General features: G+C 55.3%; 1 protein-coding gene across 9 annotated transcripts; it reads left to right on the top strand.

The window, feature by feature from the left end:
- The first annotated feature begins 24 nt into the window (after positions 1 to 24).
- LOC105180543 (ubiquitin carboxyl-terminal hydrolase 2) lies at positions 25 to 17,945 on the top strand. Of its 9 annotated transcripts, XM_011136671.3 has the most exons (9): positions 1,109 to 1,534; positions 1,603 to 1,674; positions 8,852 to 9,190; positions 10,067 to 10,150; positions 12,237 to 13,731; positions 15,806 to 15,901; positions 16,030 to 16,382; positions 16,471 to 16,796; positions 16,926 to 17,945. In XM_011136671.3, exons 3-9 carry the CDS (start codon positions 8,898 to 8,900, stop codon positions 17,240 to 17,242), a joined length of 2,964 nt encoding a protein of 987 aa, XP_011134973.2. In that variant the 5' UTR covers positions 1,109 to 1,534; positions 1,603 to 1,674; positions 8,852 to 8,897; the 3' UTR covers positions 17,243 to 17,945. The 9 variants fall into 9 exon arrangements, with proteins under 9 accessions (XP_019695765.2, XP_011134968.2, XP_025158185.1 ...); XM_011136666.3 differs by lacking the exons at positions 1,109 to 1,534; positions 1,603 to 1,674 and adding an exon at positions 26 to 236; XM_025302400.1 differs by lacking the exons at positions 1,109 to 1,534; positions 1,603 to 1,674 and adding an exon at positions 27 to 236 and having other exon boundaries at positions 12,237 to 13,134.
- The last annotated feature ends 5,851 nt before the right edge of the window (positions 17,946 to 23,796 follow it).

The raw sequence follows: 23,796 nt of genomic DNA, 5'->3' as shown, positions 1-23,796 counted from the left end.
GCCGGCGCGGCGTTCTGCGCTAGCGCAGGAACGCGGTCGCCGTCGTTACTGCGGCCGCCGCCGTACCGTCGCGCCGCGCCTCACGGAGGCTACGATGACTGTCATGACGCGGAAATCGGCAACCTTGTGTCGCCATATTGTTTGTGCGCGCACGTTGTTGGCGAGCCAGTGCCGCGGCAATCTCGCGATACGGCAAGTCGCTCGGCTGGACTGAAGGCGAGGAGTGTCGACGAAAGGTAAATACTACAGCCTTGCGGCGCCGCGACGACTACGGCGAGGTCGACGCCGGCGTGACGACGATGACGACAACGACGGGAACGGCGGCAGCCGCGAGTCGTCGCGCTCGAGAGAGGAGACGCGTGCGTATACGTTTACACGCGCATGTGAACGCGCCAGTACCGAAAATTCGAGAACTCGTGTGTGAGTGTATATGCGTGTGCACACATGTAAAATATAAAATTACACACACACACACACACGTATATGCGAGACGTCACGCGACGGAAGGTTGCCTCGAGCGCAGCGCAGAAATCGATCGCGCGCGCTACGCGCAGCGCGACTACCTTCACGTCTCTCCTCCCCCGGTCACTCTCGGAATTCGGAGCGTACGTTCCCGACGGGTGACGTCACCGTCGTCGGCACCGTCGGGATGGCTCGTCGTGCTCGCCCATCGAGCTAGTCGGCCGGCCGTGTCCGAAGTCACTCGAGGTGGCTCGTACGACCCGATACTCGGCTTCCCCGCGGGGGATTTCGTGTCCGCGACATGAACGAGGAGACGCGAGCGGTTGCTAGGTGTCACGGTCGTGAGTCTCGATAACGGACGAGTGCCGGCCGGAGTCGTCTTCCCCGGATTTCTCGCACCGCTGCGACCTGCGTTCCCGTTCTTCCATCTCCTCCTCCTCCCCGTCGTCACCGTCGCGTGAGTATTTTCATCGACCTTCTTTCCTTCGCTTTCTGTCTCTCTTGGTTCTCTCTCTTTCTCTGTGTATGTATGTGTGTATCCTTTTCTTTGTCTCTCTCTATCTCTATCTCTATCCTTTTCTTTCTCAGTTTTTCTCTCTCTCTCTCTCTCTTTCTCTCCTGTTGGCGATTGACTTTTGCCGCATAGGCGCTCGCGAGGTTGGAAGGACGCGCGGCAGGACAATATTGCCCTTGTGCAGCGGGACGATCCTGGCGTTCGCATCCAAGCAAAGTCCGTTTCCGGAATAGCCGTCGGCGGTCGGATGACCCGCGTCGTCGCGCGCGCCTTGCGTTTCGCTCGGAAAAGAGTTAGGTTAGCGCGTGCATCCGCGGGCCCGATGGAAATATTGCACCTCCTAGTGCACGCGAAATCCCATCCCGCTCGCGAAACAGCATCGAAACGGGGCAGCTAGGGAACGTCGCGGCCGCGGAGGCCGCTTTCGCAATGTTGCGATCGGTCAATCGATGTTGACGCGACATCGAGTTCCGCCGAGGAGGGACGAGGGATCCGAGTGAGAGGAGCGCACGAAGTCGAGTGCGAGGCCCTATCCTGGACGTTCCAGCGGAAGCTTAAGTATGCCCTCTTGTCATTCGGACTCCCGTTTCTCTCGCACACGAGCCTCACGTGTAACGTTGTTTCAGCTCGTGACAAGCGGAAGGGCATATTTGGCGTTCTTCGGCGCGTGTCGAAAGGGTGCATTCCTTCCGACCGAGGTAGCTTGCACTTCTCGCCTCTTCAGGGCGAAATAAGCGCATAATCTAACGTCCAAGGGAATAGAGTCCCAGCGCTGGTGCAGTTGAAGACTTCGCAGACCACCCGGCAGGCCTACTCGATGAACTTTTAACGACGCTGCCGTTACCGTTGCGTCGTTGTTGCGCAGGTGCGATATAAGCGGAACAATTGTCCAACAACAATACGACGCTAACGATGCTGTCGTTAAGAGTTGCAAGGCGGTCCGCGGGGACGATCTCGAAGCGAAGCTCTCCTAAAGGGTGATTTGACGTGGTGCCGCTTTTACTCGCTTGGAGCGAGCTTCTTAATCCGCCAGCGAACTGGCCGAAACTTCTTCCAGACGATAGACTTTTATTCGCCAGCGTCTAAAATTCAGAACTTGCTGGCGAATAAAAGAGTCGAGCGTCCGGAAGAAGTTTTTATCAGCGAATTTTCTGGCGAATCGAGAAGCTCGCTCAGAGCGAATAAAAGCAGTAATGCGAGAGTCACCCTTAAACCGTGGACTCGTGGCGAGTTGAAAGCTTCCACCTGCGCAACGTTCACTCTTCGCGAGTTCACCCTGAAGGAGAAGATTTTCGGTCACCTCTCCGGAATAGCAAGTTCGTGGTGCGTCGCAATGAAAAAAAAAAAAAAAATTAGAAAAGAAACAAACGCCACGCACTCCAGCGAGACCCGCTGATCACGACGACGACGACGACGACGACGTCCAGCTTTCGATGTCTGCGAGCTGGGGCGCGTTTATTCCAGGCGACGTCCGGGCGCGCGTTACGCTGCAAAATGTAAAGCGCACGCACTGTGTGCAAATCGCGCCGCTTTACGCGACTTGACGGAAGCTTTATCGACCGTCTGATCATTGTTACGCAGTAAAAAGCGTGAATCTCCAACGAGAGTGGGAGGAGAGGGGGGACAAGTAGCATCGCGTCATCCTGCGAATGCCGGTCGCGCTGACGCGGCCGCTCGATTCGCGATCGACCTGGCGAATTCGAGACGCGGAGATTCATTCTCGCCGGCGCGCCGCGAAAAAGCACGTTGGGAGAAAGTAAAAGCGCGCGCGCAGCTGAGCGAGGTGGAACAACGCCGCGCGCGCGGAGAGTTATTTGCGTCGTGACGCCGGCGGGCGAGCTAAATATGAGATCGTGACACATTCTAGCTCGCGATTTCGAGCCACTTATGACATTAATCGACACTGACCTTACGACGCCGCGGCATCGATCCGCGCTTGCTGCATTCGCAGTGCCTCGCAAGAAAGACGAGGAAAATAAACGGCGGGGGCAGGCGAAAAGGAGAGGAAGAAGCACGAAGGTCCGCTCAGGCAGGCGGCGGCGGCGGCTCGCTGGATGCGCGTTGTATTGTCGAACGCTAAATACGCCTTTCTGCTTCTCGGGCTGAAGCGACGTTGTGCCGACGAGGAAGGCGAGACTGGTCGAGTCTCGATGACGACGAACGACGCGGACGGACTCACTCGAGGGGCGAATCCGCTTCCTCGCTCGTAGAAGACGACTTCGATTCTCTAAGGAGTCCTCATGAATACACATTCGATGCTGAAGAAAAGCCAGTCCGGTTCCTCGGATAAAGGAAACGGGGAGGACTCTCGGCTCGTCTGACGAAACTGAAAACGTCGTTGCCTTCGCTTCTCCCGTCGTCGCGTTACTCGTCCGCAGATCTTTCCTCTCCGTGCTAGTGCGAAGAAAATGGAGCTTGGAGGTTCAAAGAGACACGCGTGACGTTTGCGCGTGCCGAGGAGGGCCTCGAGCTCGATTTTGCGGCTGCACGCCGTTTTCCATTTCGTTCATGTCCGCGTGCGGAAGATGGGGTATCGATTAGTCGCTCCTCTCCCCCCTCCTCTCTCTCTCTCTCTCTCTCTCTCTAGCGTACTCCCGGCGAAACCTTAAAGTCGTCGGAACACATCCATCAATCCTGTACACGTAACGCGGATCGAACGGGCTTTGCTGTGCGGACTAATCCTGCGCCTCGGTGGGAAAGCGGGTCAACGGATTCTCCAACTTCCTGCGGAATCCGAAGAGCCAAGGGATAAACGGCGATTGTTGACTCCCCCTCGGAAGTACTGAATTATCGCTCACGCGAAATTTCCCTCCGACGGGGACCGCGAGGTTGAAGACGAGATGTTACCTCCCTCCGAGGTCCTGAATTCTCTCTCACGAGCTGCGCGACGAATTTCTCTCTTCCGACGGAAAGCGGTCAGACGGTCGTGGGTGTCTTCTTCTTTCGCACTCTGGTGCTAGCGGGTAGGGGGGGGAGGGGCGATCATCGATCCTTTGTTTTCCGCGAGGTACTGAATCATCACTCTTAGACGGCGAGTCTCTTTCTTTCGATCGAAGAAACATCGATCTCCTCCTCTTTCGAGACGTTGCGTTGTCGCTCGTTAACTAATCTTTCCCCGACGGAAAACTCGGGAAACTGAACGTGAACACTGCGAATACCGAAGGCAAACATTCGCGGACCCCAAATTTCCCTCGGAGGGTCGAAGGACCTCATTAGTATGGATTTTTCAGCATTTTCCCGTTGTCGGTGTCGCGTGTCCGCGTGTGCGGTTCTTCCGGTAATCCCTCCCACCGATAATCCCCGTTGCCGGGATGCCCCCTCCCCCGTGGGGGAGTCCTTGAACGAGCGCTAAATACGCGCATCCTCGCGTTGCTTCGCGTCGGCCGGTAGACGGACGCGACGTTTATCCGTCGGCCGGAGACAAATTGCCGTCGAGTTAATTAATAACACGAAGGAACTCCCGGGCTTACGTCATAATTCGCGCGTTTTGTCCCGCGCTAAGAGTTAATTGAATCGTAATTCTCGACACCCACGGTCACGGAATTCGCTCGGTCGCACGAGCGACGCGACGGCCGGCTCTCCTGTCCTCATCCCCGTCGGCATACGCGAAGCGTAACTCACCGGCGTATCGATTCGTACGTAACGGTAACAGCTTGCGGGAATTATTGCCGGACACGCCGACGTGGCCCTCCAATTATCGTAAGTTGTCGCGATACATCGCGGCTGTCATCCCGGGCGTCATGGCGGCCGTTAGGCGCGTCCTTTTAACTCGGCGTTTTTAGTGCGCCGGAGAGCGAGTAGGTTCTCCTCGGGCGAGGAGATAATCGTATCAAGGCACTTTGCATTTTCAGAGAAGTTCGGTTGAAGGCAATTAATTTTAAGAGAGAGGTGCCTTTAAACAGTCCCTTTAAATAATTTAAAATTTTAACAGGTTTCAAGTTTTAAATAATTTTAAATTTTAACAGGGTTTTACAGTTTCTTTAAATAATTTTAAATTTTAATAGGTTTTTTGGGGCAATTTATTTCTATCAGAAGTTTAGTGGAATCAAATCGAAGCGCGTCGCTCGTTGAGAATCGGCAAGGCGTGTTTAGCGCTCGATTTTTATTGCATCTTGTCGGCCGAAATAGAGTACCGTATCGGGAAACGTTGTTTTCTTTTCTCTTGGACGCGAGCGCTTGTCTTCCTCGAGAGTGCAAAATAGTCGAGCTGAGGAGAGCATCGAGAGAGAGAGAGAGAGAGAGCGTTTGCGCCGACTGCGACGTGCAAGTGACAGCGATCTTCACGTGGCGGTGGGACCATTGAAATCGTAATCGGTTGTCGAAGAGCGCGACCTCGAGGAGGTGCCGCTTGAGTCGCCGGCGCGATTGAAGCGCGAGAGTCGCAAGAAAGACGAGAAGCGTGGAGTCTCGTTGCGCAAAGGCACAATCTAATCGCACAGACTCGCGTGTAGTCAAACATGTCGCAATCTCAATCGGGTAACTCGAAGCCCCCTCGGGTACGTTGGAGCAACATCGTCGTTGGCGGGAATGCATCTCGTCGCGGCGATCAAACGAAAGAATTCCTCCGAGCGCGCGACTTCCCGACCGCGGCCCGCTATCGGCCGTATTCGCGGTGCTTCCCCGCGAGTTGCATGGCCGCGAAAATCCAATTACATCGCTGTTATTGTTCCATACGTGCGATTACGTAATGCCGTTATTGACTTTGTCGCTGGGAATGCGCGCTCTGTGTGTTCTGTGTGTGTGTGTGTGTGTGTGTGTGGAGTGAGTAAGCGGCAGTATGACGGCGATAATTCATCGCAAATGCCGTAAATGCGCGCTCTATTTACGCAAGCGACCTTTTCTTCCTCGCCCCGAGTCACCCGGACTCGTTACCTTCGATTTCCCCGCGCAGTTCTGACGATCCGACACGTCGCGCGACCATTAGTCCCACTTAGCGTATCGGCGTGCATATCACGAGTGCGTGATAGGACGTAAACGACTAATAGACGCTTCCTCGTTCTCATCGGATGCAATTCACTGAAAAAGAAAGAAACCCGCCTGTGCTCGTCGTTCGACGACGCGGGGCTTCCAGCTAAAATTTCCACTTCGCCCGCGATCAAACTCGCACCGTCGCACGCGTGACGCAGCCGAGTCAACGAGATAGTCGCGAGATTGCGGGCCAATATTTGCCGGTCGTTACGCACCGTTTACCGTGACTAATAATCTCGCGCCGCGCTATTTCGCTCAGAGAGAGAGAGAGAGAGACGCGCGCGCGCGCGGCACCCTTAATTCATGCGATGCGCGGCTCCGGAGGTATTTTTATTCTTAACGAGCGGGTTGCAAAATATCGCGCGGTGAAGAGTTCGCTCACGAGCTCGCGGAGCGAGATGGCTTTGCGACGAAATCCGAAACGACGCGGTTTATATCGGATTCCCGGCGTTCTGCGCGTCAGACCGCGCCGGAAAGTCGGCCGGCTGCCAGATCGCACAGCCGGGGGAAGAAATCGGCGCATCAGGAGTCCGTCCGCGCCCCATCGGCGATGACGATGACGACGACGACGAAGAAGACGAAGACACGCTGCCGTCTCGCCGCGTGCGTCGGGTCGCCCGGCGCGGCGCATGCGCGCGAGCGAGCGCGTGTTTTCCGATTTCCTCCGACGTGATCTCGCCCTATTACCCGGTTAGGGCTATTATTTATAGAGACTAAATATAAACCGCGGCCGGTGTTACTGAACTGTCAGCAGAGCTGCGCTGTGACGACTCCGCGCGGCTCTACTCCGTAGTTTTACCCCGCGGAAATAATTTATGTTCCCTCCCCTGAGCCGCGGCGAGAGTGTAGGGGTCACGTGTGACACGTGGATTCCCTCTCGTATTCTTCGCGAGCGCGATTGTCGTTGTCATTGTTTTTACTCTGATCGTCGTGGAACGATGCCGACTTTTGCGATGAGCGGGGAATACGATGTTGACTTTTTCGATAAATCGAGAATCGAGCGGTAAATCGATACTTTGCTCGTGGACGAATCTCGCGGTGAATCACGGCAGAGTGGCGCGATTAATTTTCACAGTAAATCGTAACTCGACGAACTCACGTGCTCGAGTGAAGTGTGCAAACGAGGAGCATCAGCAGGAAAAATCTCAAGTCCTCGACGTAACGTTCAAATATTTGCCCGCCGCGATAACGCCATTTCTCCAAGCGGATTAGACTCGCGTCTAAAGGGGCACACGCGCGACACCCTACGAGCATCGTTGCTGAAGACGCAGGGGGTAAAAGGTAACTAGCGAAAAGGTGCTTCGATTCTGTGACTTCGCGCTTACCTTGCGCTGCGGCGCTCGTCCTGCGACGATTATCCTGTCTCTCGATAAATACTCGACGGTCACGTCGAATAACGCTCGAGATTCCCGCGAACTCGCTCCAGACTCGCATCAACGACCCTTTGTATGGCGGTACACTCACCGCCTTTTCCTCCTTCGTTTTTGTACGTTTTTGTACTGTTTACAGTTTAGTGAAAATAAATATGATCCCACATTTTTCTGATATACAGGGTGTCCCAGGCCACACTTGTATCAGCCGAATATCTCGAAAACTGAGCGCGGCTCAGGTAAAAATGTTTCAGACAAAAGTTGCTCGAGTTGATTGGTGGAAAAATATGAGGCGATAAAGAATGGAGGTTTCCATTTAAGACTTTAAAGTTGACCTTGGGATCTCCTTCATAAACTGCTCTCAAGGTCAAACGAGTATCACCGTTTGATGCACTTGTTAAGACCCCAAAACTTCAGTCTGAAACATTTTTGCCTGCCGCGCTCAGTTTTCGGGATATTCGGCTGGTACGGGGGGGGGGGGTGATGGTCTGGGACACCCTGTATATTTCACTCTACACGTTGCGATTTTTATATCGTTCATTTTTTACTCATTTATAAACAAGTAAAATCGAGGGAAAGCGATTGTTTTTACTTCCGATTTGTAATTAGGGACCCGACGAAAACGTAGAAACGCAAGATCTCATGGAAATTCATCAGGTAGACAAAACGCCACACAAAGGGTTAATCTCGCGCTCGTGGAAGACGAAACAAATCGATACGACGTGAGAGCGCACGACCCCCCCCCCCTGCGCTCCCCCTCGCTGCTCGCAAGTCCGTATAAACACGATAATCGACTTTGGCGGCTGAATGGACCGCGGCACGGTTTCTTTTCTACGGTAATCCTCAGGTGTCCCGTAAGAAAGGAGGGCAAGGTAAGGCGATGTACACCCGAGAGAGAATGGGAGGGGTAGGGAGGGAGAGACGCGCGCGGCCGGACGCGAGGTCAGACCGAAGCTCGAATTAAGCTCGCCGTATTGCGCATACCGAGAGAGGGGGGAGACTACTTTCGCGTGCTCGTTTCGCGTTATTAGACGCGATGCTTCGCGATTATCGCCAACAATCGCGAGGGTCGATACGCGGCCATTGATACGCGTGCACGTGGCGGCGATTGACGACGGCGGAACTGCGGGGCGCGCGAATGGACCAATTGTGCACGCTCGATGAACGATCGCGTCGACGTCGAGTCGGAGGGGACGAGACTTTGGACGACGTCTCGTTCTCGGTGCACCGAGAGGCGACGGTTGGAAGCAATTAGTAGCCCCTTTCTCCCTTTGTTTGCCGAAGCGACGGAAGCCTCTGCGTAGAATCCGCGGGCGTTTCGCGCAATCGAGAGACTCCCCGAAGCGGCTCGATCTGTTTTCTTGTGTCGTCCGGGTACGCGATGAACGTCGACCTGAAGTACACTCTGAAGTACAGCATGTCAGAAATCTCGCTGTCGTCGTCGTCGTCGACGAGTGACGACGCGCGCTCGCTTCCTCTCCTCCGCAGCGCAGCTCCCTCAACGACCGATTTCTCATTAACGTGACGATCCTTTCAGGCACTTCAGGAAGGATAAGCGAGAGCTCGCCGGCTTGCCGGACGCAATGTCGTACCATCGCGGCGGCCAAGCGGGCGCCGTGGCAGTTTCCTACAGCACCAGCCCAATGGCGCCGCACTCACCCAGCCGGAGATACTCGAGCGGTACCGCCGGCACCACCACCACCAGCGGCATCGGTAGCACCGCGTCCAAGTACAGCGCCTACCGCTCCGTCGCCGGCACCAGCTCGATCCTCGACCAGCCCACCAGCTTCTACACGTCGCCGTCCTCGGCGGGCTCGAGTCTGCGCTCGAATTACATCTCCTCGGAGTACAGACGATCCTATTGCGCGCCAGGAAGGTTAGTCGGCGCTCGCGGGCCGCTCAGGATCCGTCAAGGGGATCGGCAGATTATCGGCAGTCCAGACGGAACGAAATCGAAGAGCCCTCTCTCTCTCTCTCTCTCTCTCTCTCTCTCTCTCTCTCTCTCTCTCTCTCTCTCTCTCTCTCTCTCTCTCTCTCTCTCTCTCTCTCTCTCTCTCTCTCTCTCTCTCTCTTTCTCTCTTTCTCTCTTTCTCTCTTCTCTCCTCTCGCTTTCTGCATTCGCGTCGCGCGCTTTTCACGATCTGCCTTTAGCCGATTCTCAATTGTTGAAGTCGCTCCCTCGGCCGAGCACGCGACTCTTCGAAGTTTTCGTTCGCGCGGCTGGCTTGACAAGATTAGCGTCCGCGAGAAGCGAGAGATGGGAGGCGCTACGGGTGGCATTCGCAGTCAGGTCTTATATATTCAAGATCGTCTGAGGTTGGTCTTCAGATGTCGTACGGCTTGTTTCATCAGCAAAGGAGCATCTGAAGACGAACTTGAAGCCGGTGCTCATAGTCGAGTCTTGCGTCGAAGACCGTCTCAAGTTGACTGTCGTAAGATGCTTGCACCGTCGTAAGATGCGTTTCATCGGCATCGCACGAGAGGCGCATCCGAGGCTGAGCTTGAGACAATCTCAAACGCAAGATCTGAGTATACCAGCCTAAGATGGCCTTCGATATAAGAACAGGCTGCGAATACCTCGCGCGAAGTTTCCTCGCGGCCGACGATCCTTGCAACTGGAGCGTCTGTCGCTTGTCCAATCGACCACGCGATCTGTTCGTGCCAATTGTAGCGAGTGAACGCGCTGCCGATAGCAGGCAAAACCCCAAACAGTATTATGTGTCCAAGTGTTCATACTCGTTCGGCTCTGCAGCTTCTACTCGTCGACCGCTACCCTCACGAGCATCCGCAGGAACTACTCGTCGGAGTACAGTCGGGCCAACCGCTCACCCGCAAGGTGAGCGATCCGCCCCTCGCCCTCCTCCTTCCACCCCCCGAAGTAGGGCGTCGTAGGACGTGAGATCGGGACGATCGCGAGATGCGTCAGACGCAAAGTTCGCGAAACTATTCCCCTCCGCACTATCAGGTAGCCAAAAGAGTTGGTGCAGCTTTCTGTTGTATGAAAAAGAATTTTCAAAAGAAATGTTGTGTTGTGTAATATACGAATAAGTAACTGATAACTCTTCGTTATCGGTAATAAATTTTTCCTAGACGCGGTGCATCTTCTGGCGATGAATCGCCAGAAGACAATTTCTTAAACCACTTGTGAGCGCAGTGTCTGCTCTTTCGGCACATCTTCCGACCCGTAATAGGCAAATTACTCAACTTCAATTAAAACTAAACTTTGACTAACATTTCGCAAGAGGAAAAATGATCTTAGAATTCGTCCAAGGATGGAAAGTTGTTCCGAATCACCCTGTATATGATACGCGTAAACACCGACGGGTTTCGACGCATCGAACTCGAGGGAAAACCGCGCCAATTTTTTCCGTCACCTAATACGCGACGACACGGAGAACTTGCGCGTCCTTCGAAGGTCGGAAGACGCAGGAGCGTGGAGGCCGCGCGTGGCCGCCGCGCCTTCACGCGGAGTCGGGAAAGTTGCTTCTCGCGGGGCTTCGAGGGGGGCGAGAACTTCACCGGGAGAAGGAACTTTGTTTCCAAATAACGCGATCACCGTAATCGCGTCGGTGAAGAAGTGACGGTAACGAGTCGGTGAATCGTCACGATTTCCCCGAGTGTCGATTCATCGCCGCCAGTTCCACGTGCGTGCGCGAAGCGACATTAAAGTGGCCATCACGCTCGTTATGGTTGCTTGAAAAATGCAGCCGCCTCACCCCCATTGCACCCCGTCAATCAAATGCCGTCTTTATCGAGCTGTTACCGGCGGGAAGAGAACGCCGCGCGATGACGACGACGAGACGCCGTGAGTGACGCGCGTTCGCGGAAAAATCGCGCGCTCTCTCCCAACTCCGGTCTTTACATTCCGAGATCGTCGAGGACGCCCTCGACTGTGCTTCACATCGCCCTCCGCCCTCTTCAGCGCTGGCGACGCGCGTCACATCGGCGGCAAGTACCTAGGCTCGTCTCGCGGGAGAAAGTGCCGCCTGGTGGCTTCGCTCCAATCAATCCAATTACGAGGACGAGATGATGCGTAAATAATACGTGCACGCACACACTCGCGCGTAGCGCTCGTCATCGAGTCATCCGGGTGACTGACGTTAGCCCGGCAGTGAAAGGTCGAGGTCGCGCTAGAGCTCGCGCTACCTGTTATTCCGGGTCAAGATAGTCTTATCCCTTCCTCGCACTCGTTCGTCGAGGCGGGACTCGTCGCGCGATCTCGATTGCCCGTCGCGGCGCGGTTCCGTCGGGAAACTCGCCTCCACGTGCGCCAGACGGACGTATACCCACGCGGGCGTCGGCGAGGAACTCGCTATTATCTCCGCCGCGGCTGAGAGAGCGCGTGTGGCCATATTTATCGATTTTAAATAATCGACCTCGCGCGCGACGGACCGCAGCGCAGACCTTGACCTTCCCGCTAGATAATACTCCGTTCGTTTGTTCCTTTCAAAGAGACCACCCTCACGCGCTCCTCGGGCTGACACACACACATACACACACACACACACACACACACACACACACACACACACAGACTCTCCCGACGAGGACGCGCGTGCCTCCTGGACACACGACATAGACACAGACACGTCGCGCATGGTCGGCGGCTTCTCTCCGACAGAATATATTTAAGCACCTCTAACGCGTCTCGAGGTAGTCGCGGGTCTGATTTTAGTCGAAGCTCTCCAAAGGAGAGCGCGGTGGTTCCGCTCGGCGGAAACGTCGCCGAGGTGTGCGTCCCTCCCGAGCGTGCGCAAGTGTGTCGCCCTCGGCGAGAGGAGAGCACCGAGAGGACACGTCCATAGTCTCGCGGGGGGTTGCATAACGCGGGGCCGGGGGGAGAGTCCTTGGCCGCGGGCCCGGCTCTCGGCGGAAACAAGCGGGAGAGGAGATGATATTCACGTTGGGTCGCAACTTTGCAGGTCAGTCTCGTCGTCAGCGTACGGCGAAGCGGCCGGCCCGTCGTTGACGTCGGCGTCGAGCGTCGTGGCAAACGGCGGCGGCAGGTACAGCGGCTCCTCCACGTCGAGCGCCTCGTCTTCGTCGAGGGAGCGCAACGCCGACCTCACGTCCGCGGCCGATATCATCAGCAGGTACTCGCCAGCCGGCTACGTGCCGAACATTCGCCAGTCGAGCGGCGCTGCGGCCGGCGGCGGCAGCGCGCATCATTGGAAGCACCGCTCCACGTCGTCGTCCCTCAGCGAGCTGTTTGGCGGCGACGAGCGCGAGGTGGTCGAGCGCAGGGACCGGCCCGAGTCCTCGCTCTCCTCGTCGTCGTCCTCCGGCTCGGCCGCCGCTACCGGCGGGAGCCTGTGGTCGAGATCCGCCAAGAAGAGACCACCTACGAGCAGCACGGTGCTCAGCAGCGGCGGACATGCACGCGCGGACAGCGCCGCGTCAACCCTCGCCGAGGTAACCATCGACGAACACGTTAGTCGTAAGGTAGACGACGCTCGCGACGACGACGACGACGTTACGAAGGACGTTAATAACGGCGACGACGATCAGCATAACAACAACGGCAACCTCGGCAGCGGGAACGACGGTGGCAGGGGTGGCGGCGGCGGCGGCGGCGGCAGTGGCGAGGCCGCCTGCGGATTCGGCGTTAACAACAACGACGACGACGACGAGCGCGACGTGAACGACGCGAACGACAGGGGGGACGGTGACGGGGACGACGGCGACGACGACGACGACGACGGCGACGACGATAACAATCGCAACAACCGCCAGCATAACCGCCAACATCAACACCACCACCACCATCACCACCACCACCACCACCACCTTCGCCAGCAACGCAGCCGCCGACCCGACGAGGTCTCACCCGCTAAGCGTAACCTTCTCTCACCTAGCGGTGGTGGTGGTTTGATCGGTGTTAGCCTTGATCTGTTGACTAACCTCGCGACTAATCCCCGTAACACCGAGCTGCTGATCAATAACAACGCTCAGGACAAGAAGGTGACGCGAAGGGAGGAAGTTACAAGCGCGAACAACGACGACGAGGTAATACGCGCCGCTCCCGGCGATGGCCACGACGACGACGACAACGACAACGCACCCGCGTCGATCGACGTGATCACTACGTTCCTGCAAGGTGGTCGCAGCGCGGCCACCAGCGAACGAAACGAAGATGGCGTCGAGGAGAGAAGAAGCGGCCCTTATAACATGGCCGAGAACAGCTTCGGCGTCGCAACTTTGCCAGTCCTGCAGAACGGTGTGCCCAGTAGGTCGTCAGTCACTCACGGTGACGAGCCCTCATTGGCCATCCCTTCCACCTCGAGGAGAGCGGAACAGTCTGGCGGCGGTCTCCTCCCGGCGGCCAGCGCGAACAGCACCACGGGCAACCTGACTTCGTCACCCACAACGAACCCCACGTCGCATCACAGTATCTACCGCGGTGCCAACGAGCAATACGTGAGTGCACTTATAAGAGAGAAAGTCTTCGACGTCGGCGACGGTGGCTGCCGTGGCCTGGCATGGACTCGCTCGATGTCTCACGGCATCAGTGACTCTCCCAGTGTCTCTGTACACGCGCTTGATTGATCTTCGATCCTGTCGCACCGTTGTTTGTCCTTCATGATCCCACACACGGTGATGTTGTGCCGCGGCATGCCGCCTTCGCGAGGCGTCAGAGCCGCTAACGGGCTGATCGAGCGCGATCATGGTCTTCACAACGGTTAGTACGACGGGCAACGTGAGTATGCTGTCATCGATGGAAATACATCACGACAGGGAGGAGGAGTGATCGTTATCGAAGCAGGAAATCTCGAAGGCGCCAAGTGCGCGTCCAACGATCGTTCGCTGTCGCAATCGTCGCGATCACCGCGATCGGAGGTCTGTTTTTCTCTTCTTAGCTGAAACTTTGTCGCTGGCCTCTTCAGCGCAGGTCTTGCTTCGCGCTAACGGCGAAAGGTGTAACCTATTCGAGCCGCATTCGATGATGGATGCCGGGGAATTCTGCCGAGTCGCGACTCGACGTGACGTCGCCCGTCGGCTTCGTCCCCCGATTCGTTTGTTGACGCACAGGGTCAGTGGCTCTCTCGACGTGCGCCGAGAGAAAGAGAGAGAGAGAGAGAGAGAGAGAGAGAGAGAGAGAGAGAGAGAGAGAGAGAAAGAGAGAAAGAGAGAACCGCGTCGGCACACGCCACGTCCGCTTACTTCCTGCCGGTCTGGTTACGAAATCTCCTCGCTCCGTCTCCAACTAAAGTCTCCTCGTCAGTCAGTCGCGAGCACCTCGCTGCGCTTTATTAATAGCTCAGAGCTCTCTATCTCCCCCCTCCCCCTCTCTCGCTCTCTTCTCTGCCTTCCCACCCGGGAGACCAAGGCACGTTGCCGGTGGACTGGCAGCAGGTTCCGCGGCAGCCTGCACTCTTCCGCTTCTTCCTCTTCTCCGCTTATGTTGAGGCCACCGGCATCTCAGGAGATGGCATCAATCTTGAAGAGCAGGCGCGCAGGTTGACGAGCCGCGGCGAGCAGGGTCTATGATCCGCCGTCGGTATCGATGGAGCGTGCGGGCTCACTTGGTTCCTCGTGTTCTCGACGGAAGAGAGGCAATCTTCCACCGTGAGTCCTCATCCGAGCAGCTCCATGAGCGAGCGACAAGGTCGCCTTGGTGCTCCTTACTCTGCGAGCAACATCGCGTCGTAGTGTCCTGCCGGACGACGTATTGAGAGATCCAACGCTAGTTAGACGCAAGTCGACATGTACATGGCCAGCCGTGCCAGCCACGTTGCCAGTGACGTTGCGCGTCTCTCTTGCCGCTGGCGATTAAAATCGCTCGTCGCATTTTCCTCGAGTTTTCCGACCGCGTCGCACTCGTTTTCTTTTCGACATCGCCTCTTCGCTCAGCGGCACACTCGTGGAAGCTGGCTTACGCCCAAGTGATAGGATGGGTCTTGTGGTGCTTGTGGATAGTGGTAGCCCTCGCGTTTGCTTACGCCTTCCTCTTGGGCATCGCGACGCCTTGGGCGGCGCACAAGCGTGCCTCGGCGATCTATCCTGTACGCGCCGGCGGTAATCCGGTGGTAACGGCTGCTCCTCCTCCTCGTCTTCTAGCGTCCTCGCAAGTGCAGGTGAGTATCCGAGTTGCCGGTTACCGGCACCGTCAAGGTCGTGTATTTCTATTGTCCATCGCCGGCCGCCGTTCACCACCGAGCGGTCGGCGTTCTTCGATCTCGTGTATGTGTGTGTGTGTCTAACAAGATCATCATCACTAACATCAACGCGTTGCCTTGGTGTGACGGCTTGCTTGCTAGCTTGCGAGATAGATATCGGCCGGTTCACGATACCCTCGTCGGGAAACGAAGAGAACAGACAAAAACGAACGTACAGCTATTTTATTCGTAAAGCCAAGAGACCAATCAAGACGACGGTAGCTTGCGAGCGAGATCAGCACGGACCACGTGCGTTCCCCGTTTCATTGACAGAACAGCGGCCTGGCGAGTTTCTCTGCTTCAGCTGTAGAAAATTGTCGTTTCATGATTTCCAGGAAGGTAGCCCGACCAGTAGATCGGCGCGCAACCGTCTGCAAGCCTACCGCGACGAGCGATGTGGTCTAAACGGCTTACGGAATATTGGAAACACAGTGAGTACTCTTGACCGTCAGCGCGCGTCCTTCTTCCTTTCTCCTGGAGGAAGGCCGACGGCGCATCACGCCGTCATGATGACATATGCATTATTCTAGCGACGCGTCGTGCGACGTGGTTGTTTCAGTGTTTCATGAACAGCGTGATCCAATGCTTGAGCAACACGAGACCTCTGTTGGAGTATCTGCTGAACGAGCAGTACTTGGCCGACATCAACACCACCACATCCAGCATGAAGGGCGCTCTCATCAAAGCCTTCAGTCAGGTGATTCACGAGTTGTGGGAGGTGGGCGGTGATCACGTGGTGAACACGACCTCGCTCAAGTCTCAGATACAGAGATTCGCGCCGCGCTTCATGGGCTACAGTCAGCAGGACGCTCAAGAGTTTCTCAGATACCTGCTCGAGGGTCTGCACGAGGACGTCAACAGGGTCACCACCAAGTTGCCGCCGATCCACGGAGACATACCGGACAGTTACACGTGAGGGAGCAATCTTTCATAGCTTGCTTCCGTAGGAAGCTAACTGCTCTTTTGGCCAACGAGCTTGACGTTTGTTATGTCCATGCAGGGAGACGCAGAAAGCGGTGGAGAGTTGGAAGCGATACCTGCGCAGCGAGGACAGCATGGTAGTGGACGTCTTCGTCGGCCAGCTACGCTCGTCTTTGCACTGCACCTCCTGCGACCACGTGTCGGTCACACTCGACCCGTTCTGGGACTTGAGTCTGCCAATACCAGCCAGGAGCGGCACTGTCAAGCTGAGCCAGTGCTTGGAACACTTTACGCGAGAGGAGGTATTGGATGGCGACGAGAAACCGACATGTTCCAAGTGCCAGATGAGGAGAAAGTGCACCAAGAGCTTCAGCATACAGAAGTTCCCGAAAATCCTGGTTATTCGTATCCTTTTCGAGTTTTGCGAGTTGAGCGGCGCGCGATTCCCGCTCGTTCGGTACGAGAGCGACGGGATCCTACAGTCGTAAAGAGACCAAAGAGATCTTTTCCTTAACGATTCTGTGCGTCGATCAGATTTAAAACGGTTCTCCCCGATGGAGCGTTTCCGCGGCAAGCTGAACGTGATGGTGGACTTTCCGTTGACGGGATTGGATCTCAGTGCCTTTGCCGCCCCGAAAGTTCCGGGCTGTACATACAATCTGTACGGAGTCGCGAATCACTCGGGTACCACGTACTCCGGTCACTACACCGCGTACTGCAAGCACCCGTACTCGGGAGAATGGCACGAGTATAACGACAGCCGGGTGTCCGTCGTGTCGGCCCGGTCAGTCGTTTCCAGTGAAGCCTACGTACTGTTCTACGAACAGCAGCCTCACAGTTCTCACTTGTAACCTTACGCCATTGCCTAGAAGTAAAAACAACAACCATCTTGCCTCTCGATACTTGCCTCAGTCCAGCCTAGTAAAGTCTGTCTTCTGGTATTGAAAAGCGACTAAACACTGAAAGAGAAACGAGGAATCACCGAACGTACGCGCGCGCGCGCGCGCGCGCGATCCGTACAACTTGGGGTGTAGAACTGGGTGCATCGTGGCCTTGGCGATAATCGTGTCTCTTCCCGCAATATATATGTTTCTTGACATAACGTCGCATGCGTGTCACGTCCTTTTATAAAAGAGAAGAGATTCACGAGTGTTTATAATTCTGATATGAATGTACTGACATGTATCAGGATTATACGATATGTCCGTGTTTGTATGTATATACAACATATTTACGTACGCATTCACATATGTGTGTGTGTATGTATGTGTATATATATACACCTCGGCATGAGAAATTATTTCCGCAGATCGAGAGAATATCAAATTTTACCTATAAAAAAAAATTATTCATTTATTCGTATTTTGTGTTGCGTATTGCGGTAGAGTTTTACATTTCTGTTCTGATGTAAAAGAAGCGACATGTCTTGTTTGTTTTTTCTGCATGGGGAAAAATCCCCGACAACGCACCGTTTTACGACTTGGTAGGAAACACGATAACGAAGTCGCCGAAGATCACACACGTCATCAGCGTTTCAGATGTCTAGTTACTTTTGAATAGATGAGTAGTGATATATATATATCTCTCTCTCTCTCTCTCTCTCTCTCTCTCTCACATACACACAAACGACACACCCACACATTCTTCATTGAACACGTGGCGACGTACAGCTATTTACTTTTGTAAAATATTTTGTTTAATAACCACAAGTCAAGAGTTATTTATTATATAATTTATGGAAAGAGAAAATAAAATAATATATTCGATATTGACGAATATAATATATATACATATATATATTATTATACGTATTACATGCCAATAAAAGTAGACAGTATACTACGAGAGAGAGGAAAAAATTGTCATTGGACGACATACGTCGACACTATTCGAAAAAGGAGAAGAAAAATTTACATCGTTGACGCAGACTTCTATATCCAAGCAAGACTGAGAACTTCTGTTGATTTTTTCATATATAAAAGTGGTTCTTATGTAAAACAAAATCGTGCGCATATGCATATTGCAAGATCCCGAAAAGACATAATTGCACCGCACAGGTCACGTTTTTACTACGGAAAATGTTAACATTTATGTAAACATTGAATGTGACATTGTAAGAGGAGATACTAAATGCGCATGCATGAAATTTTAATACATTTGAGGGACGTGTTAAAAGAGATCAGTTATCGGTTCGGTGTGTATAATATAGAAGTCTGTGTCCTTCGTTCGACTGGCGATTGAACGCGCCTCGTCGCAATCTCGCTGAGAGACTCTGCACTCTCGGCTCGTCGATCAATCCGCGGAGTTTCGTTCCCACGGTGTCGCACAGATGGCGGTAGCGTTGCGGTTCGCGCGATTATTACGCGTTTCAAGCAGCCGGGACGTCCGCTCACCCTTTCCTACTTCGGTGATGTCGGAGGATGCACGATGCGCGTACCCGAGAGCGCACGTTGGCAGGTATCACGACGAACTTTCGATTTTCCGTTTCGTTTCAATTTTCATCCTTTCCCCCCACCCCTCTCCGCGGCCCAGCTTCGACCGGCCGCACGCGCCTGGCATATGCGTGCGCGATCGAAAAGCCGAAAACTGCGCGAACGAATCGCGCGAACCGGTCTACCGGACGAATTCGCGACCGACGCATACGCATGCATCCGTTACTCACACATACACGCACGCTACATCGAGCGAGGGACAGGAGCGGGAACGGGAGCGGCGGCCGGCGCAGCCGAGTAGTCCGCCGGAGTCGACGTGCCGCCGCCACCACCACCGCCGCCGCCACCGCCGCCGCCGCCGCTGCCGCCGCCGCCGTCATGCGTCTCGTTTCTCGTCTGATCGCGTCGCGTCGCGCCGCGCGATACTCGCGAGGTCGTCTCGCCGGCCGCCACCAGAGGGGCGATCGGCCGTGAAAAGTCTCGTGTGTGCGTCGTCCGACACTGCAATCCGGTGATTTTTTTCGCGCTCACGTCGCCGCGCTACGTCTGTGCTCGCTCCGTGGTGACACGCGTCCGAATTCGCGTCGGATCCGCTAAAATCGTGTGCGCGAATCAGTCTCTCTCCCTCTCCCCCCCCTCTCTCTCTCTCTCTCTCTCTTTTACCTTCTCTGTCTCTCTCGGATCCTGTCGCGCGTTGCTCTCATTCTCTCTCTCTCCCGCTCTTCCTCTCTCTCTCTCTCTCTCTCCCTCTCTCTCTCTCTCTCTCTCTCTCTCTCTCTCTCTCTCTCTCTCTCGTGTCTCTCTCTCCGTGTCCTAACCCACTCGTCGCGACGCAAATCTCGTGCCGTTTCTATGTGCTCGTTCCGTCTTCTCTCTTTCCCCCATTCCTCTCCCCCCCGTCTGTTTTTCGCTCTCCCCCCTCTCTCTCTCTCTCTCTCCTCTGTCTCTTTCTCTTTCTTTCTCTCTGTTGCCGGGCGCTCGTAGTAACACGGGCCGGAAATCGTGTTACGGTACGGCCGGTCTGTCATCTTCCTCGCCGACGGACTACGCGGCAGCCTACGCGCGGCTCGTCGTCGTCGTCGTCGTCGTCGTCGTCGTCGGTCGCGCGCGCGCGCGCGCGCGAATATACATCGGTAGTGATTCGGTAAGTGGCTCCGGTCGTTTCACGATACGCTACTGGCCCCCGCGGTCGGTCCGCGCTCTGCTCGAAGGAACGAGAGAAAGCCCCGGGTGTGCGTGCGAGGGCAGTGATCTCTCGGAGAGCGGCGACCTGACGTACGTACGAAGCGACGTGCCCGACAGTACATAGAAATACATATATATATATGTATATATGTGTGTGTGTGTGTGTGTATGTGTATGTGTATACACACACACACACACATATATACGTGTATATACATATATATTTGCGCGTCGCTTTTGCTGCCAGCACGGCGCTTCGATTCGCCGACGCGGATGGATAGGTGAATCCTCGCCGGATAGGATGTATCTCGACGAGCTGCATGACGGAGCATTGGGACCGCCGCCGGTGGATCGTCAACAGACGAGGTAAACGACTCGAGTGAACTTAGCCCCACTAGTGTCGCCGTCGCCGTCGCCGATGTCGTCGACCAGCCGGCGATACATCCGCGATGCACGCTGATCTGTGCGCGCCGGGTCTCTCCGCGGGGCGTCTCGACGTCCCCAGGTGACGGAAGTTCGCTGAGAATGAGAGAAGCTCGGGAAAGCCGACGAAATCGTGCCCTTGCATGCGTGTCGTGTCGAGGGGCTCCACCGGGACACCTTCTCTGCGTCACTCGTTCTCATGTCATTTGCTCTCCTTTCCGCCTTTCTCGACCGAAAGCCGGCTCGGTCAGAACACAAAGCAAGTAATCTCTGGGACGTTTCGTCACGAGCAAGTCCTTGCCGCGATTTTCTAGAAGAAAGGAGATTTTCTAGAAGATTTCTAGAATTCTAGTTAGAAGGAGACAGAGACAGCGCGACGACCGAGGTCTCCGAAGAGCCGAGGCCAACCGGGGCTCCCCGCGGCCCTCCCGCCGCGGGGTCACCCGCGATATCCTCCTGATAAGACGAGGGAATCGTCGGTGAGATCCTGCCGAGAAATTCTTTCGAGAATGCGCTGCCTCGTACGCGAGAAGCAATATCTTAGGTATCTTAGATCAACGAGATCGCAGACGGTGGAAGGTCATCGCGACGCCAGCCGACGCGTTTTCGACTTGCACCGTCGGGTGAGCGCTTTGCTTCGGGGGGAGGGTCTTCCCTATCGGAAAGGACACCGGCTTTTCCCCGGGTCGTTGCTTGCTTCCGGAAGTCTTCCGCGCGTCTCTCCCAGCGATCGTCGATCGATTGCTCCGTCTGCGCAACTTTTGCGCTCCGGCAAACCTACCCCTGAAGACTCGCGCGAGGTCGCCGGCGAATTCACACTTGCTCGCGCTTTACGCACCGGCGGCGTTGTCACGTCTACGTTGAGAGAGAAAAACAGTGAGAGAGAGAGAGAGAGAGAGGGGGGGGGGGAGGAGGAAAAGCATCAAGTCATCGTGACGCCACCATTTTGTCGCGTTCTTGAAGCTTTTCGCCTGGGCGGAGCCTTGGCCGCAACCGCCGAGAACTTTTCCAGCTCTCAATGGGCCGCCTTGCACGGAAGAGAGAGAGAGAGAGAGAGGGAGAGAGAGAGAGAGAGAGAGAGAGAGAGAGAGAGAGAGAGAGAGAGAGAGAGAGAGAGAGAGAGAGACGCTCTCTCGGCCGAGCAAGCGAGCTCTCGTCGTCTGCCATGCCGTGTCCGTCGCCGAGTTCTTCGGATCCTTTGTCGATCTTATGCTCGCCTATTGTCCGGATTATGCAGCGCGGATGCAGCGGCGGGAGCCTCTTTCTCTCTCTGCCATCGCGTCGCAGCGGCGAAACGCAGGCGGAACCAGTCGAACGGACCCGCGCGACCCTTTCCCTTCGGGAGTTTTTCATCGAGGTTCGCGCCCGGCCGGGCCTCCATTGGTCGGGACCCAAAGGAGAATTTTTCCGACGCGGCTCCATAGCCCTGCCCCCTTCGCCGAGCGCGTTTCCCTTCCAAATGGCGGCACGCTGCTCTGCACCGCAGCCGATGCCCGAAACCGGCGCGAAACGGGCTTTTCCGTTGATCGGACGATCTCACGCGGCTGATCGCAGCCGGTCTCGCTGTTGAAAGCGTGAAAGCTGCGACAGCTCCGGCTGCGCTGACCGCGTCGGACGTGTCGGCGGCAGCGAACTCGCTTCAGCGACGATTAGCAAACTTAACCCGGCCCGGCGCGCGCGGCTGTGGGCTGAGGGAAAAAAAACATTGCTCCCCGAACGCGCGGCAGTCGGCAGTCGGCGGTCGACGGGACTCCGCCGAGCGGTTTCGCGTTTCGTCGTTTCGAAACTCGCAATCTGCTTTCGTCCCTCGTCGAGAGTTGTTCGCTGGAGATGTAACGCGACGCGTTTCGACGCGTATTTGTATCTCGTAAGAAAATAGTAATCGCCAAATTTCACGCACGATCCGTTGCGCGCGCGCGCGCGCCGGCCGATAATGACGAATATCCACCGATAGCTCCGTTGATCTGATGGATTGTCATTTCTTGCCCGTCTTCGTCGGGGATGCTCTCCCATTGACGCGCTGAGTCTCGCTGGAAAACCATTCTCCGTCTATGGTCTGTCTAGCCGAGACGAGAGACGGACAGACATGAATATTATGTTCCCGTGGAGGTGGGAGGTCCTCCACGATGGTGTACGCGTATATGCATGCGCGCGGATGATGCTGTGAATGAGAGAGAGAGAGAGAGAGAGAGGAGAGAGAGAGAGAGAGAGAAAGAGAGAGAGAGCCAGAAAGCGCGAAAGAGAGGACGAAAAAGCCAGAAAGTGTGTGAGAGAGAGAGAGAGAGAGAGAGAGCCAGAAAGCGCGAAAGAGAGAGAGAGAGAGAGAGAGAGAGAGAGAGAGAGAGAGAGAGAGAGAGAGAGAGAGAGCGTGCACACCTGCGCGCAGATCTCGTAGCGCGTGTGCGTGTGAGTCTCGATCGCGCAGGTGTGCGCGGTTCTTTTCTCTCTCTCTCTCTCTCTCTCTCTCTCTGTGCGTGCGAGTTCGCGTCCGAGTCAGCGAAAGAGAGACGCGCACTTTTCCACCGAGAGCGCGTCCCTGCGTAAGGAGCAGCCGCGAGCGGCGTGCGGTTACCTCCGACACCTTCGCACATTTTTCCTTCCGCCTCGCGGATTCCGCGGAGACAAGTCCGCAAGTCGGTGAACGTTGCGGTGAATCGGACGGATTCGTGGTGGAGCGTTTTCTCATCTCTTTCTTTCCCTCTGATTCCCTTTACTTCAGTAGCCGCGCACTTCGGTCGTGTCTGGCTATCGCCCTGTTGTCGGAATCCTGAGGCTTTGGCTCCGCTGCAATTCGCGCGACGACATTCTCGTGATACATGAGATTCTCCCCCTCTTGCTCCCTCCCCCCTTTCCGTCTGCTCCCGCCGCAGACTTTGAAACTGAGGCGTCGTTGCTTTCTTCCCGCGATCGCGTCACAGAGCGCCGCTCGTAATCTGGAAAAGTTGTTTGCGAGGACACGTGCGCGCCTAGTTCTGTTGTTGTACGGTAAAAATGGTAGAGTACTTTCGGGCAGCTCAGCCAGAAGTCGGCCCACTTGGCGTCGTGGCGGTGATATCCCGGGAAGAAGAATCATTTGTATATAATTTTGTAAAATTATATGTAATTATATACAAATTATATATTAATTTTGTCCACATACATATGATACACATATATAGGACCCGTCCGGGGAACGAAAAATTGTGAAGATTAATCAAATCAATGTGAGAAAAGGACTCATCAATGTGAGAAACAGAGTAATACTTATCAAGTTGTTAACGATTGAAAATGACCGTATCTGGAAAACTTTTAATTGATAACTTGACAATTTGCGTACTTGTTTGCAAAATGGTAAAGGACTTTTCGTCTCAGTCTGATCTGATTAA

The sequence above is a fragment of the Harpegnathos saltator genome, unplaced genomic scaffold (genome assembly GCF_003227715.2).
Source record: "Harpegnathos saltator strain DR-91 unplaced genomic scaffold, Hsal_v8.6 scaffold49, whole genome shotgun sequence".
Classification (NCBI taxonomy): Eukaryota; Metazoa; Arthropoda; class Insecta; order Hymenoptera; family Formicidae; genus Harpegnathos; species Harpegnathos saltator.
The sequence above is the reverse complement of the archived record's forward strand: the minus strand, read 5'-3'. Positions and strand labels throughout refer to the sequence as shown.